Source organism: Conger conger, chromosome 6, assembly GCF_963514075.1.
Source record: "Conger conger chromosome 6, fConCon1.1, whole genome shotgun sequence".
Taxonomy (NCBI): Eukaryota; Metazoa; Chordata; class Actinopteri; order Anguilliformes; family Congridae; genus Conger; species Conger conger.
In genome coordinates, this window is record NC_083765.1 from 50,599,079 (window position 1) to 50,617,273 (window position 18,195).

The following is an 18,195-nucleotide window of genomic DNA, read 5'->3' on the forward strand; positions in this document are numbered from 1 at the left end:
TGCCATGATCCTATTGTGGTGTTTTGGCTTTCTTCAAATAGTCCAGGATTTAGTGAGGATTTGAATTTGTTCACTCCTGCTTTCAGGATGTGAGGGACCTGCTCTGTAATCTCTCCTCAGACCCTTCTCCTGAAAGAAAGCATTTCTGTTTATTCTAATAGGAGACCCCCCCCAATGCTGCGACGACCTGGTTCACTTAATCTGTTTCCTGATCTCTGCCAGACTGTAGTATATCTGGTTGATATGGAACGGGAAGTGTCAGGAGGAACTGCAGCAGGCGTGTTACTGTCATAGAAGAAATGTACATCGTATTTGTTTTTGTTTTTTTGTCCAGGGCTCTGTGGCCTGATGTGGCGCACGGGGCGCCCCTGACCGAAATGAACTCTATATTCCTTTTGTTTCTGTTTTTTAAATTGTATTCTCAACTTTGAAAACTCACAAAAGGGAACGCTCTCTTGAGCGACCATGCCTCGTAAGCGACGCAAACTGATGGTTTAAAAAACAAAAAGGTGTTTCTGGGTCATAACGACTGGAAGTGCTGGAGCAGGTTTAGTTTATTCTTTATTCATCTATTCAAACCAGGCACTGGTGTCACAAACTGTCACTAGCCCCATTTACATGGAGCCGCCTATTCCAGATTTAATCGGATTAACAGGCCTATCGGAATAAAAATGTCTCTTTTAACCACTCAATCGGAACAAATTATCCTTCCGACTGAAATTTTATTTGGGTTAAAAGGGATAGTCTAAACCTTTTGACAATCTGTTTACCAGGAGAATACATGCCATGTAAACACTTAGACTGACTACATATTCTTTCTGCACATTTTTGTTTACAGGTTAAGTGATGTCCTCCGAGTTTCATTAATTAATTAATTCATCCATCCATTATCTGAACCCGCTTATCCTGAACAGGGTCGCAGGGGGGGGGGGGGGCTGGAGCCTATCCCAGCATACATTGGGCGAAAGGCAGGAATACACCCTGGACAGGTCACCAGTCTATCGCAGGGCACACACACCATTCACTCACACACTCATACCTATGGGCAATTTAGACTCTCCAATCAGCCTAACCTGCATGTCTTTGGACTGTGGGAGGAAACCGGAGTACCCGGAGGAAACCCACGCAAACACGGGGAGAACATGCAAACTCCGCACAGAGAGGCCCCGGCTGACCGGGATTCGAACCCAGGACCTCCTTGCTGTGAGGTGGCAGTGCTACCCACTGCACCATCCGTGCTGCCCCCTCTTACGTACTTAATACACAGTGCATATTTGGAGATTAATATTATTTGGAATGAAGAAATATTCGGCATGTAAACATGGTTACTGCCTAGCTGTGTTCAACTTTCTCAAGCTGACTATTATTTATAAAATTATTTATATTCACATCAATATTGTGTGACTTTGTTCTAGCCAATAGTCAGTTTAAAACTGAAATATTACATGTTACATGGCTATAACCTATAGCTTATCACTATATCGTCTGTTCCTCATTAACAAGTAATTTCGTTCATTTTCCACATTGACACGGGCAGTCTATAAATGTAGAATGTAGTATGTGGAATGTAGAATGGTTGCACAAGTTGGTTTGGCCCTGCAGGGATCCGTTGGGGCACTCAGTCCTGCTGAGGCTCACTGTCCCAGAACACAGTGCTTGCAGTGAGGCAGCTGCCTTCCTACTGGGACACAGCCAATATGAACAAATGCTTTTTGTCTTGTTGGCATCTATGAAAGCCCTGCAAACGCTTAGTAAATATGGCCCCAGATGCAATTTATTATGCATAATGAAAAAATGAACGTTTTGCGTATACTGCGACTTCAGTAATGCGACACGGACATTCTGGCATAGCACAAGAGACTACTCATCGGTGGTCCCCATAACAAGAAGGGTGACAGGATGTTGGCGGTGTAGCCAGCGCTTCCTGTCACCTGTTCTTCTTTTGGTACTACTAAGTGAGTGGTGCTTTATGCTATGCCTGATGCACGCTGAAGAAGGGCTTTGTCCGAAACATCTTCATGGTTTTAAAAACCTCTGAAATAAGCTGTGGTAATGCAGTAATGCAGATCGGTAATTTATTTTGTGGATTTGTGTTTAGAGGATCTAGAGTTGTGCGTAGGACGGCATGGATGGTGCAGTGGGTAGCACTGCCGCCGTACAGCAAGGAGGTCCTGGGTTTGAATTCCCGTCGGCCAGGGCCTCTCTGTGCGGAGTTTGCATGTTCTCCCCGTGTCTGCGTGGGTTTCCTCCCAGTCCAAAGACATGCAGGTTAGGCTGATTGGAGAGTCTAAATTGCCCATAGGTATGAGTGTGTGAGTGAATGGTGTGTGTGCCCTGCGATGGACTGGCGACCTGTCCAGGGTATATTCCTGCATTTCGCCCAATGTATGCTGGGATAGGCTCCAGCCCCCCTGCGACCCTGTTCAGGATAAGCGGGTTAGGATAATGGATGGATGGAGTTGTGCGTATTTTCCTCCAGTCATTTTGTATATTTTGCGAGTCTTGAGTCTTTCATGTAGTCGCTGTAACCTATGGCAGTTCTGTTCGCTCAATATTTGAAAAGGAATGCTTACATTCATAAAAATGTATTTGTATACCCTCTTTATTAGGTATTTATTAGACTTATTTTTTAGGTGTATTGTTCTTCTGCTGCTGTAGCCTGTCCACTTGAGAGGTTTGAGGCATTGTGTGTTGAGAGATGCTCTTCTGTATACCATTGTGTTACTGTCACCTTCATGTCAGCTTTGACCAGTCTGGCCATTCTCCTCTGACGTCTCCCATTAACCAGGCGTTTCTGCAGAACTTCTGTTCTCTGGATCTGTTTATGTTTTTTTCACCATTCTCTGTAAACTCTTTCCTGCACACGCAATCGCACTTTATTCTCCGTTTTAGTCGTATCAACCTTTAAAATGAAAGATATTTGTTAAGTTGATTCTTAATCTTTAAACAGTTCCCTCTTTGTAGTGTCTTTCTATTTCCATACTTGTGACGGTCCCATGTTGACGGTAAAAACATTATACCGTGCGTTACTACGGAACAGGTGACGGCAGCAACTGCAAAGGCTACAGAACAAGGCGGTAAATGTTCATGGGAATGGGCATTTGGGTACTCTGTAAGAGAAACAACGTATCTTCAGTTCTGCGACTGCAGCGTAATGCTGGCACTACAGCCAGCAGGGGAAACTGGGTATTTTATTTTCTCCTACACATAGACAGAATGACTGACCTCATCTTTCCCTTTGCAGGAGAAGACAATGATCTCAGCCTGAACTCCATATCAGTTAAAGGACCTGAGCATTCGGAACCGTCCACGGTAAGGCCCAGAACCATCACCGTCTGTTAAAATCTCTGCTCATCAGTCTGTTTTCACCTTAAAATTCACAACAGAGTGCCGTGCGGTTAAGGCGTCAGACTTTGATGCAGGCCTCAGTTCGATGCAGTTACACACCGAGTTTGGCCGGCACACAAGGGAATGCCGTGATTGGTCCACCGCTCCGAGCGTGGGGGGTGGGACTCAGCAGGGAGGATCGCCGCATGCAAGCGACCGGATTCCCGGGAATGTCGGTCCGGAGCACGAGACGATGTGGCTGAAGAAGGCGTGTTGATCTCCGTCCGGCCACCAGGGGTGGGGTTGTAGCGGTGTTTCCTCAACATGGGTGATTGAAATATGCAGGGTTCAATTAGCAACCAAATTTGGAGAAAATGGGAAAAATCTGAAAACAAATTTAAAAATCTGCAGCCAGTTCAGACCCATGAGACCGGGAGTCGCATTCATTTTTATTTTATTTTATTTATTTATTTATTTTATTCCCGCCACCACCCCCCCCCTCTTGGGAGGTCAACTTTATTTTTAATTATACAAAAACAAACATATATACAGTGGTAAATTTCAGAGAGAGAGAGAGAGGGAGAGGGAGGGGGAGGGGGAGGGGGAGGGGGTGGGGGTGGGAGAGGGAGAGAGCGAAGGAAGAAAACAGTATGAAGCCTTTGAGAGGAGGGTAAAACAAAGATAAATGCGGGAGCCGCATTCATAAATGTGTATGCCACTTTCCCAGATTTCGATGGAATCATGCCAACGGCTTTTTCACTGGAGAGCACAGAAACCGCGGGCAGTCTGTACATGGTCAAAAATGAGAGCTGTGGGTTCAAAGTCCAGAAGTGCTTATATACCATTCCCATATTGTTGAAACTGAAAGTGAATATGAAAAAAAAAAATATATATATATATATATATATACACTGTATATATTGAGGAAATGTTGGTCCTCCAAGAACTGATAGGGGAGAACTTACTCAACTCACCAGTGTTGTATCAAACAGTGGCATCACATTTAATAAGGGTGCGATATGACACTTTGAACGTCTTTTTGATACTGTTTGTTTATTTTTTTTTAAACGATAGGGAGAGCAACTGTGAATGTACTGAAGTCACTATTCACCTCTAAATTAACATTTTAAGTTGAATATTATTTTTCATATTTACTATAAATTTATGAATTATTTTTCATTGCAACACTGCGTATTCAAAATCATCTTACTGATGCTGTAAGGCACTGTCCAATTATATCATTTTGAAACGCCAATTAATTTTTTTAAACTGGATTTTGTGCTGAGAATTTATGCAAAAGGCAAAAAAGGGGATTTTTAAGAACTGTATAATGTCCTCTTTAGCCTTACGGCCAAAATATTTTGTCAATCTTGGGAAGTGACACTTTATTTTGTAGCTCTGAATCTGTACTTTAGTTTCATGTTTTTTTTCTTATTATGCACAGTAAGGTTCTGCATGCCACCCTTCCAGAGTTTTCTGGTAGAGGTGTCATTTAATCATGCTTTATGAGACTTTCTGACCCTCCCTCACCATCCTCCTCACCAGTCATGGAGACGACGTGCACTTTCATTTTCCTGGCAAGATTGCAAGCATTCCATGCGGTTTATTATTCCATTCTTTTATTACTGCTCTTACCGTGCTGAGCGGTATGTTTAACTGTTGTGCTTTTTGTACCCATTACCAGACTTGTGATGATCAATTACCATCCGTCTCCTTTCAATTGACAGTTATTTGGCTGTTCCCATGCTAATGGATGAAAGAGGGGTTTTGCATGCTTGTTATCAAATTTTTATCACAGGAAGTGATGGAATAACACAATATCATAGTGAGCGCTGTAGCAAACTTTTGTGTTGTATAAATATTGAACCTCAATATCTACCCATTTCAAAACCAGTCTGAATGCCGTTTTGCAGGTCTACTACAATGGCAATGGCCTTGCAAACTACTGATTTTGCTATTGCTACGTTGCGCCATTTCTGTGTTATGTATACCCTTAAAAAATATGCATTAAAAAGTTGGACATTTTTTGGCGCAAAAGTTAACTCAATTTACATCCGGATCCCGACACAAGACCACTCATTATGTCCATAACTCAGAACCATGCGTCCATGAATTGTCCATAGACTTAACATGGGGAGACACAATGCTGACATGAATGAGGCTAATCTGAAGTTATAAACATGAATATGAGACCTTTATGTTCAGCAGCGTTATCGCGTGCAGATAGTAGCTAGCCAGATGACATTACATAGCACCCGGACAGGAGCCCAACAACAGCTGACCTATCAAGTGTTAATTACTCCTAGGAATATAAAAACTAAGGAAATGGATCACAAAATGCTTTAATTGAAATGTTTGCATTTGCTGAAAGCCCCATAAGACAGGAAATTAAACTGATAAATTTAATTTCCTGTCTTTTGAGGCTTTCAGCAAATGCAAACATTTCACTTAAGACCATTTATTTTATGAATTGTTCCTTTCGACTGAAATCAACTAAATGATCAACTAAAATCAACTAGTATTGTCAATTTAACTTTGTTGATTTTATTTACAATAAGTGTTAGGGGTGCTAATAATTTTAATCGCATTAAATTATTAATAATTATGAAGTATTTTTTAATGAAAAAAAACATGAGAACATTTATTGAAATGAATGTTGTTTATTATATGCAGCTGTTTTTCTTTATTTTTATCAAGGATGCCAGTAATTCTGGAGCCCTCCCTTGATCAAGGGTGCCAGTCATTTCAGAGGACGCTGTATAATTGTATTTATAATAAGTAAATGTCACCATTTTAGTGCATTAAGGGTGGTGCCCTGTTGGATGCAAAATGTGGTTCCTGTGTAAGATAGATATTGTGAGAGGGTGTGTGTTTCCTGTGTAAGGTGGAGATTGTGTGTGAGAGTGTGTGTGTTTCCTGTGTCAGATAGAGGTTATGTGTGAGAGTGTCTGTGTTTCCTGTGTAAGACAGAGGTTGTGTGGGTGTGTGTATTTGTATTATTTGTGTTTGCATGTGTGCGTGTGTATTTGTCCTGCTCACGTCCCATTTATGTTCAGTTGCTCACGTCCTCCCGTTCCTTCCCCTCTTGTCCGGCCATGTTCACGGTCACCATTTTCATTCACGTATTATTGACTCATTTAAAACATTCCACATCCATGAGGAAAAGATGTTTTGTCCATAGCGGTGAATCTGGAGAGGTATGAGCAGAGAAATGGCACACTTACCTACAGTGACACTGCCCTACCATGTCACTTAACCTTCTGGTTAAGGCCTCAATGCTGTCTTTTAAAATAAAAGACTACACCGTATGGATAAGCTCCAAATAAGAAAGTTTTCTCCTCTTTCCATAATAATAATAATAATAATAATAATAATAATAATAATAATGATGATGATGAATGCTTTTTGTGACTTTCCAGTGACTGCCGGTGTTTACGTGGTGGTATGGTCCTTATGATTGCCTCCCGACACATTGAAGTAACCAGCACATGCCCTGGAGAAGAGCGTCTGTGCTTTCCCGTACTGATTGATTTTGATTAAATTAATTGCCAGTTGAAATTCTTGAAAGTAGTTCCAGCTTCAAGCAGAAACCAATGTGGTGCCATTTCCTTGCCCAGAGAACTTCACAGGGACAAGCAGCAAATCAGAGACGGTCTTCTTCAGAGTCAAAAATAGAAACATGGGCCACACCCATATGGAGCCAGATTAGAGACTTTATATTTGAAAGTAGTGGTAGTTGAAACTGAAAAAGAATAACTTGAAATTAAAAAATAATAACTTGGTAAACCAAAAAGTATTAGATTGTCTGAGAACATGTTGTGTTTGACCGCATTTGAAATGACTTTCTGTTCACTTTATAAATGTTTTGATCAAAAATCTGATTTTCATTTTCGGTTTCTGTCATGCGTTTACCATGTTTTTTCACCATCGATCAAGTCAACTTCTCTGATGCACGTGGCTCTGTGAATAGGACGAGCCATCCGGGTGATTTAGAGATCCGTTCGTCCATTAGGAAATGGGCGCAGGCCTTGGGTTGAGCCGAGGCTCTGGTAATGAGATGGAGTCTGGATTACATCATGAATCAGGCGCCAGCTCGTTAAAGGAGCTCGGTGAGCTCTCATCGGCCTGCTAGCTCACGTCACGCTGATTCCTCCTGCTCCGGTGTGGCTTCACCCGGGCACTGCACGGTCCCTGGCCCTCACCCGGGCCCAGCACTGCATGGTCCCTGGTTCTAACCCTCCTCTCTCCCCTCCCCTCCCGCCCCGCCCCGTCCCGTCCCCGCTGGACCGCAGACTGATCCTGCCGCGGAGATCTCGCCCCTCCTGTGCGGCCTCCCAGGGGTAAGAGGTGACCAGGCTGCGTCCGTCAGCCTCCGTGTCTGTCTGTCGGTCTGCTGTCACGAAAGCCCTGAACACCCAGCCACTTGTCTCACTCGTCTCTGTGTGTGTGTCTTCACCACTGAGTCACTAAGATTGCATGGGGACGGGGCTCATTCTGTCTGATCCTTTTGTACTCATTTGGAGGGGCTTCAGTGGGGCTTCAGTGCTATGCCATGTTCTAGAGAAAGCCATGAAATGGATGACGATCGTAATGTAGGCTCAGGACGATGGGGAAGCTTTAGGAGCTTTGTTTAGTTCTCCACAGCTGCCAGACGGGGACAGACGGGACGCTGGCTTCCCTCCCCTCCTCAAGGTCAGGGCTTTGTCACCATCCTCTAATGGGCTGATCCACTTAGCCCTGCGGTAGCCAGGCGACGAGTGAGCTCATCCGCAAAGCGCCGTGCTCAAACCGAGACAAAGCAACCGCCACTGCGCGAGGTCGCTACGCTCTCCGTTCTAAAACTCACACCCGGATCCCGGGATACTGCGTCTCGCTCGTAACCTGACTCCACGTGTGCGTGCTCTGGTCCACCAGCATGAGCAGAATCAAGCAATGCACACAGTCTGTAATCCCCACTCCCTCTGGTCTCACAGTAATTGTACGGTCACTGCAGCGCGTGACTCTTTAATTTGCCCCGTAGGATCGCCGGAGGTTTCGTTCAGGGGGTTATTTAAAGAGCACGTAATTTCACGCTGCGTCTGGGATCAGTCCGGTTACATCCACGCCCCATGTTAATGTGGCCCGCATATGTTGTAGGAAACCAGTAGGCTGTTCCAGGGCATGCTGTTTCCTTGTAAAACAGATTTATATGTGTGTAGGCTGTTGGACTGCTGTATTATTTATGATTTCTGAGCAAAGAACTGAGAATCAAAAGCTGACTGTGAGTGAGAATTTTTTTTTTTTTTTCCTTGCTCAAAATGCTGCACAGTGATATCAGCTGCAGTTAAACAGCCGTTAAACCCCAGATACAATTCGTCTAAAAATCATATACACATTTCTAGACCATTTCTAGACCTTTGCAGTATAACTTATATGTTCAGTATATCACAATATGTTTTTAATGTGTTTTAAAAAAATATTTTTTACATTTAAATTGTATTTACCTGCCAGTAAGCTGATTAGGATATCAAGCCTGAAATTAATGTAAGTATTGAAAAGCATTATTTTTATTGTATTGCTGTACCCCAGCGTGTATAAGAACAGCAGGACGTAGTTGTGAAGGCTGTAGTTGTGGAGGTCTACAGTATAAGCAGTATAAAGGCTGTAGTTTGAGGTCTACAGTATAAGCGGTATAAAGGCTGTAGTTGTGGAGGTCTACTGTATAAGCGGTATAAAGGCTGTAGTTGTGGAGGTCTACAGTATAAGCGGTATAAAGGCTGTAGTTGTACAGGTCTACAGTATAAGCGGTATAAAGGCTGTAGTTGTACAGGTCTACTGTATAAGCGGTATAAAGGCTGTAGTTGTGGAGGCCTACAGTATAAGCGGTATAAAGGCTGTAGTTGTACAGGTCTACAGTATAAGCGGTATAAAGGCTGTAGTTGTACAGGTCTACAGTATAAGCGGTATAAAGGCTGTAGTTGTGGAGGCCTTTAGTATAAGCGGTATAAAGGCTGTAGTTGTACAGGTCTACAGTATAAGCGGTATAAAGGCTGTAGTTGTGGAGGCCTACAGTATAAGCGGTATAAAGGCTGTAGTTGTACAGGTCTACAGTATAAGCGGTATAAAGGCTGTAGTTGTGGAGGCCTACAGTATAAGCAGTATAAAGGCTGTAGTTGTGGAGGTCTACAGTATAAGCAGTATAAAGGCTGTAGTTGTGGAGGTCTACAGTATAAGCGGTATAAAGGCTGTAGTTGTGGAGGTCTACAGTATAAGCAGTATAAAGGCTGTAGTTGTGGAGGCCTTTAGTATAAGCAGTATAAAGGCTGTAGTTTGAGGTCTACAGTATAAGCAGTATAAAGGCTGTAGTTGTGGAGGTCTACAGTATAAGCGGTATAAAGGCTGTAGTTGTGGAGGTCTACTGTATAAGCAGTATAAAGGCTGTAGTTGTGGAGGCCTTCAGTATAAGCAGTATAAAGGCTGTAGTTGTGGAGGCCTACAGTATAAGCAGTATAAAGGCTGTAGTTGTGGAGGCCTTCAGTATAAGCAGTATAAAGGCTGTAGTTGTATTGTTCCAGGTATAGTATTGGGAAGTCTGTGGAAAAAAAGACTCATCATGTTTCATTAACTATTTAAACACCTTCTCTGTTCTTCACACCTGTGACTCATCAGCTCATACTCCCTAAAGAGGAGAAAAACAAAAGAACAATAAAACATGTTTTTTCCACTTGCCCCAAGGCTTGTTACACACAAACACATGCATGTATACAGTCAGTAGTGTGATGGAGAGTCCGTAATATTCAAGTCAAATAAATAAAATGCTGTGTTTGCAACTTTATTGATTGAAATAATCTTTGGCTTATGTTTCGGACATCTCTGTTCTTCATCAGAGTCTTAGAACGTGGACCATATTGTGAAAATATTAATAAAGTGGAAGGCTGTATTCACAAAGTTAACCTTTTTTCTTCATCATGTTCCATGTGGGAATGTAGTTCAATAATTGAATCAAGCCATGAAGGACATGCATCCAAATGAAGTGCCATACAAACTAGGCAGGCCACACAAATTGGGCTATGACACCATATTAAAATTCACAATTTGGTTGGGTAAACATTACAGATGTACATTTACCGTAGCAACGAATGGTTTCCGGGATACCCGCGCTAACAGTTTGCATATTTTCCTTTTGTTAAGTTGGGTACTATTGCAGGCAAAAGGTTAATACCGTGCCCAGAGAGTACAGTTTGCATATTTTACATTTGTTAAGTTGGCTACTATGCAGGTAAAAGGTTAATATCATGCCCAGAGAGGTGCATTATGGGTGCCTGACACGTGGGCGTTGCACTTTCACCAGTAGTAGGAGTCTCCACCCTGTTATAATGACAGACCGCTGTCAAACATGGATGCCACCAAAGCTTTTCTAACCACAGCTACATACACAATTACAGCTCGTGAGCTTCCGTATTTAGATTAACATTTTAAATAGCTAGCAAAATAACATCCAAGTCTGGGAAGATGCCTCTGTTTTTTTTTTAATCTAATTTTGTTCTTTCTACAGCCCAACTTGAGCTAAGTAACACTAACGACACACTTGCAGGTTGCTGGTCCAAGCAGAATCCCATACCATTTTCATAATCGATGCTGACGTGGCAAATGTTTTGAGGATATATACAATGGGCTCCAGAATTATTGGCACCCTGAATAAAAAAAAGGCTGCATATAATAAACAACATTGATAATGATCTGTATGTTATGTTCAAATATATATGCGGCTATATCCTTTTATTTCAATACATTTACTCTCATATTTCTATGTTTTTTATTTAGTAATCAAATTTTTTCAGAAAACCACAAAATTATTGTCACCCTTAGCAATTATTGTAAATAAAATCAAACAAAGTGGGATTGGCAATACAGTTTTTCTTTAACTGAGTTAATCTCAGTCAAATGGTACTATAATGTGTCATTCTATCGCTTCCCAGTTCACTGTAAAAATGAGGTAAAAAAACATACAAAATCCCTTTGTCAGCCACCAGCATGGGAAAAGCCAAAGGACTGTCAATTTAGAAAACAATAATGGAAAGGCATAAAACATATGGAATGGTTGCCAACTTGCCAGGAAGAGGACGCAAATGCATTATCCCCATGTACAGTAAGGAAGATGGTGAGAGAGGCCTGAAGTTCCAGAAGAATCACAGTTCATGAATTGCAGAGATTGGTTGTGTCTTGGGTCACCAAGTCAAAAAAACAAAATATAAAAGGGCACCTCCATACCAACAAGCTCTTTGGGAGGGTGACACAAAGACAACCTGTTTCTGAGCATAATAAACAAAACCAAGCATGTTAAGTTTACAAAACCTCTTTGGAATAATGACTGGAAGAGAGTGCATGAGACCAACATGTAATGTTTTGGCCATGCACACCAATATGTTTGGCAGCAAAATGGAATGCATACAAAGAGAAGCATCTCATACTTACTGTGAAATATGGCGGTGGGTCATTGATGTTTTGGAGATGTTTTGCTGCCAGTGGTCCAGTGGCACAATGAATTCAGCAAAGTGCTGGGAATTTGGGGAGAAAATCTGGTTGCCTCTGCTACGAAGCTGATACTTGCTCATAGGTAGATTCTCCAGTAGGACAATGACTCTAAACATACCTCAAATTCCACACAAAGGGTTAAGTAAACCACAACCAGGTTCGGCAATGGCCATCTCAGTCGACTTAAATCTTAAATCCCATGAAAATCCTGTGGTGGGGGTGGGGGGGTATCCCAAGGATATCAATGATTCTGAATGGAGGAATGGTCAAAATGTGTTCTCTAATCTTATCACAAATTATAGGAAAAGACTCATGGCTGTCATCTTTGGCAGGAGTGTTTGCACAAAGTGCTAAACCAGGGGTGCCAATAATTGTGGAACCTGTTTTGGGGGAAATATATATATATAATTTTTGGGTGAAAAATGTAAGACTTTGGTTGATTCCATTAAATCATTAATAAAGCACACTGCTTTACATATGTTGGAAAATAAAGCGTATGTCAGAAACTGTATTATTTTTTAGTTTACACCATTTGTTGTGCATATTTATCAAGTGTACCAATAATTCCAGAGCCCATTGTATGTCGAATCATAAATATCGCAAAATTAGGGTGTTTATTTGCTGAGCATGTGGTTGTCTGTGGGCAGTTGATCTCATCTGTCTTTACATTCACACAAGTCTGCAAATGCTTCATCAAATCAAGTAGAAAAAATAATTTTGTGCTTTGTCTCGAATGCCTTCAGAACAAAATACCATCCAGGACAATAAAACATCACAATCACATGCATCCTCTTTGGATTGGGGACAGATTTGCTGCTTGGGTTGCTCTGGTTTGGCGCGGTGTTCTGGCGCGGTGAAGCACTGATGCCTGCACTGTGAGTGGGTGATCCGTGATTCTGCGTGTGAGTTCCCTGCCACAGAGTCTTATTACATTACTGCAGCCTGGGGCTGTGGTCAGTGACGTCATCTCTCAGGGCCCTGTCTCCAGAGCACGGTCACTCCGGCTCGCGCAGAACGCAGGCGGTCAAAGGTTCGGTTACGGGGGCTCGGGGAGAGCCCGCTTAAACACTCCGACACCGATGTCAGACGACGTATCGCTGGGACCGGAGGCAGCCTTGGAGGTGAACCGTTTCTCTTTTTAAGCAAAATTACGCATTTTAGTTGTTGCCAAGGAAACAAGGGCACATCTGCTCCCCCAGGGATTGTGTGACTGCTGGTGGGAAGCGGGCTACTCTACATAGGCGGTTGTTTTTCTGCCGCAGCTGCTGAGTGCATTAGCATTAACAATAACATTAGGCCAGGCAGCTGATTAACCTGGTCACCTGATCAAGTGCTGGTCCTAGATCATGGGCTCCCCTGAGAACCCTCCGGGCTCAGTTCTGCTTTGAGAAACGGCGATAGGGGCATAAGGAACAGGGGGGATATGAAGCTCTGTTCAAAACCACTCCCTCTCTATCTGCTGATCTGAGTTCAGCAAACGTCAGGCGAGTAATTTGCAGCAAATGATGAATACTGAGCAGGCCACAGGCAGTAAAAGCAATGGGCATGGCAAATGCCGCATAGTTAGTGTGGTGGCTGTACAGGTCCTCTTTGTGTCTCTTACATTTATATTCTCTTTCAGTGCTGTGCTTGGGCACTCTACTTATTTTAATATAAATTTGGTCTTGGGTATTTTTATATTTTTCATTTTTTGAGTTTTCTGCATTAGTGTGTCAGTACAAAAGAGCATATTTGAGATTTCCTAACATTTTCCAAAAAATGAAATGTTTGTGATATTTTGGCATTTTGTTAAATGAGGTAATATACACTCAGTGATCACTTTATTAGGTAGACCTTTACACCAGCTTGTTAATGCAAATATTTAGTCAGCCAATCGTGTGGCAGCAACTAAATGTCTAAAAACATGCAGACATGGTAAAGAGGTTCAGCTGTTTTTCCGACCAAATATCAGAATGGAGAATAAATGTGATCTAAGTGACTTTTACCGAGGAATGATTGCTGGTGCCAGGCAGGGTGGATTGAATATCTCAGGAACTGCTGATCTCCTGGGATTTTCACACACAACAGTCTCTAGAATGTTACGAAAAACAAAAAACATCTAGTAAGCAGCAGTTCTGCAGGCAAAAAGACGTTGTTAATGAGAGACGTCAGAGGAGAATGGCCAAACTGGTCAAAGCTGACAGGAAGGTGACAGTAACACGAATAACCACACAACAGTGGTATCCAGAAGAGCATCTCTGAACACACATTACAACAGTGGTATGCAGAAGAGCATCTCTGAACACACAATGCGTCAAACCTCTAACTGGATAGGCTACAGCAGCGGAAGACCAATAAGTCTAAAAATGAAGTCTAATCATTACCTAATAAAGTGCTCACTGCGTGTATATTCATTGTTCGAGGTAAATGATTCCCAGTGGTGCTCATAAAGATAGCCTCTCAACCTTTCGTCTGTCTTTTGCGTGTTTGTGCATAATAGATAGTCTGCCTAGATTGTGAGCTTGCATTGTGAAACCGAAAATCCTGAATTTATCCCAAAATGTCAACAGATTAATCGGGTTAACTGAGTTAGCCATATACTTGAAACATGGCCCATGTCATCATATTTATCCTGGTTTGGTAGCGGTAGGTACAGGCTCAGGTGGTAAGAGCTGTCGTCTGGCAGTCGGAGGGTTGCCGGTTCGATCCCGCCCTGGTGTGTCAAAGTGTGCCTGAGCAAGACACCTAACCCCCCAGATGCTCCTGACGAGCGGAATTGCAAGCCATTTACCATTTACCATTTACAATCGTTACAAAATTTACATCTATAGGACATTAAACTTACACCTGCAAAATTGGGCGTAAATCTGAAAATACAAGAGGTCATATCTCCTAAACCGCTTGCCTGATGAAGTGGAAGTGAATGGCTCACAGAAGATCAACTTACAGGAGTCCTTAAACTAGCTTTGCTCTTCCAGGTCATCATGAAACCTTGCAGGATTGTTTACAACATATCCAGTGAAAAATGTGCAGCTCTAACAGGTCGTAACTTTTAACACTTTTGTCTTGGAGACATGAAACTAGTACTTTTAGATGCCACTCCTCAAGATGAACAAAATCGCTGCTGGTGTAAAACAATTTGTGATAATGGATTTCCACCATTTTGAAAAATCTTAAAAATCTATCTCCACCTTGATGATTTGTGTAATTTCATGAAATTTGGTCCTTAGTTGCATATCTTTATAAAATGATGTATGAAGTTGCTACATTTCAAAAATAATGTGGCTGCAGTAAGTCAATCAAGTGTGTGGGTGCGGGATCTGATTTCTGGTCAGAGTTGCGCGGTCATACCTACACACACACACACACACACACACACACACACACACACACACACACACACACACACACACTCACACACACACTCACACTCGCACTCGCACTCGCACTCGCACTCGCACTCACACACGCTCACACACTCACACACACACACACTCACACACACATTCACACACACTCACACACACACACACTCACACACACACACTCACACACTCACACACTCACACACACACACACACAAACACACACTCTCACACATACACACACACACACACACACACACACACACACACTCACACACACACACTCACACTCACACACACACTCACACTCACACACACACACACTCACACACACTCACACACACACACACACACGCTCACACACACACTCACACTCACACACACACTCACACACACTCACACACACACTCACACTCACACACACACACACACACACTCACACACATACACACACACACACACACCATTCACTCACACACACACACACACACTCACACACACGCACACACACACACACACACCATTCACTCATGCACTCATACCTACACACAAACACACACGCACACACCATTGACTCTCGCACTCACACCTAGAGGAAATTTACAATCTCCAATTAACCTAACCTGCATGCTTTTAATTTTTAACAAATTTTCTAAAATTGGCAAAGATTTCTGTGTGCGAGCGTGTGTGCGAATGTGTGTGTGTGTGTGTGTGTGTGTGTGTGTGTATGTGTGAGAGTGTGTGTTTGTGAGAGTAAGTGTGTGTGTGTGTGTGTGTGTGTGTGTGTTTGTGTGTGTTATATGTGTGTTTATGGTACATCTCATCCCCTCTGGCGCTCTCCCTACAGAATAACACAGCAAGAGGGAGCAGAGACTGTGTGTTCTTCAGGGATGGGGTGCGGAGGATTGACTTCGTCTTGGCTTACGTTGACGACAAGAATGACGAGAAGAAGCAGGTGAGGCATTCTTCTAATGCACGCTAATGCGCAGCACAGACTACATTAACAGTAAACACTAGTTTCATTTAGTCACACTGTGTACATAGGGCATTCACACGAGGGAAGCACATAATTAACTTCCTTGGAGACCAGGCCTTGATTCATAAACAACAGCTGGTCTGAGTCGCTTGGCTTTGGTGTCATTCATCAAGCCCTGCTCTCTTTCGGTCTTGCATCAGTGAAAGTATCCATGGAGAAGTGCTTTTCAATTGAGTGGTTTATGTGCAGCACCACAAAAGGACTACCATAGACTGACACCAAAGCAAATCGAGGCACACTTTTTAGCATGCAACCATTTCCTCCATGAATGGCTTTTTATTTAAAAGAATGTTCCACCGTCACACAAGGTTATGTAGCCTGTAGAATTAAAGTCTGTTTCGAGGAAAGATCATAACTACCCTCTTTATCAAGCAATGATGAAACTGACACGTAGTTATCATGTTCGAAACATTGCTGCCTACAACAGTGTCAGATAAAAATATTTGGATACACTTAAAATTTGCTCAGTGCAGGTAGGCATTTTTCTCGTCCATGTATTAAGCAGTGGACTCCATGTGTAACACATACCTGTGCGTTGTACAGCAGGTCTGTCCTGTGTCTCAGGTGCTGGGGGGGGGGGGGGTGTCCTACACTAGAGCACTTCCCTTCACACACTCATGAAGGCCAGCTCACACGTGTTTGTCTATTCAGTCTATACTCGCTCTCTCACGACCCTGAGAAATTGTTTTTACAGACTTCCTCTTACTATCAGTCACTTCCTGTCTGTGTACTGCACAACGCCACCTAATGGTCAGCTGTAGAACAGCAAATTCCAGGCAGTTTCATCTCAGTACAATTTAATATTGCCGTAGTTACGTACACTGTAAGTGCAGTTTTTTGCCTTGCATTAAAAACATTATAATGCAATGTCTGCTTGTAATGACCGGTGAGTTACAGAAAGGAGGTCTGGGCTGCTGTAAACACAATACCTGTTCTTTGATGGAGTTTTTTTCATGTGTGTTTTATATGTATGGTTTCTGTGATAAAATGGATTGCGCGGTTAAAATTGGTTGACGGTTTCTTGTTAACACACTGATTTGAATTCCCAGCCTTGAAGAAAACACTGGGCCTTTGCCTGTGATCTTTAAAGAGTTGTCATTGGCAAACAGGCTGTTACTTGGCTTGGGTTAAGGGCCCAGTGTGTGTGTTGGGTAAAGTGGCGGTGTGGTAATCTGACTTGGCAGGGGAGAGAGGGCAGTCTCAAACCTCATGCTGCACAGTGCCAGAATAGCAAGAGGAAGTGGTGGGAGTTGCAAACATTATGACACCGCCTTTTTTCCCCAAAGGCAGACTTGAATCTGTGCTTGTGAGTCTTTGTCACATGGTTCTGTGACCCTGAGCATATTCCCCACTTCCACTTCTCAAGCCTTTTGGCACCCCTGCCTCTCTGAGAACAGACACTTCTCTGTTGGTATCCAGGGCACATACGAGCACTGTTCAGTGTGGGACCCAAAGCGGGCTTCCAGGCCTCGTACCTTGAGGTTGGGGATTCCGGAGGCCTAGGTTTCCCATCCTCCGCTGGCCTGGAGTGTGAGTCAGGAAGTGCTCATGGAGGAATGTAAAGTATGCGGTTCATTTGTAGCTCCAGGGTGCGTTGAAGCATGGGGATGAACCAGGGGAGGTACAGGGCTGGAGCACTGGAGCCCAGGTCCCCAGGGTGGGGGCCGCGGGTGGAGGGGGGGCCAGTAGCCCTGGGAAAAAGAATCAAAGAAGGACGTTAGGCACTGTAGAGCTTACATTTGGGGAGATAGTTAAGCGAGATATTTGAGACCAGTAGTATTCCATTTGGCCTCATCTGACCACAGCACCTTCAATCATACTTTACATGACCAGGTGAGACCAAGTTGAATGTCAGATACAGCATCAGCATGTTTGCCATTAAAACAGGATGCATAAAAGGAGATGTGCGTCATAGCCACAGTGAAGTTTAGTGCACGGTCAGTGATGTTTTGGGCTGTTTTAATTCCAGAGGTC

At 43.0% G+C, this 18,195-nt stretch overlaps 1 protein-coding gene across 4 annotated transcripts in view; it reads left to right on the forward strand.

Annotated features, from left to right (window-relative positions):
- LOC133130220 (anoctamin-5-like) overlaps positions 1-18,195 on the forward strand; it is a 61,426-nt gene that overhangs the window by 11,747 nt on the left and 31,484 nt on the right. For 2 of the 4 annotated variants that reach the window (XR_009708927.1, XM_061244623.1), the window contains exons 2-4: positions 3,245-3,312; positions 7,620-7,667; positions 16,033-16,140. Coding sequence is in view for 2 of the 4 variants with exons in the window: in XM_061244623.1 (XP_061100607.1) it covers positions 3,245-3,312; positions 7,620-7,667; positions 16,033-16,140 (224 nt within the window). In the remaining 2 variants the exon portion in view is untranslated. Of the gene's footprint in view, positions 1-3,244; positions 3,313-7,619; positions 7,675-16,032; positions 16,141-18,195 lie in introns of those variants that run through there. The other 2 variants (XM_061244624.1, XM_061244625.1) reach the window with 2 other exon arrangements.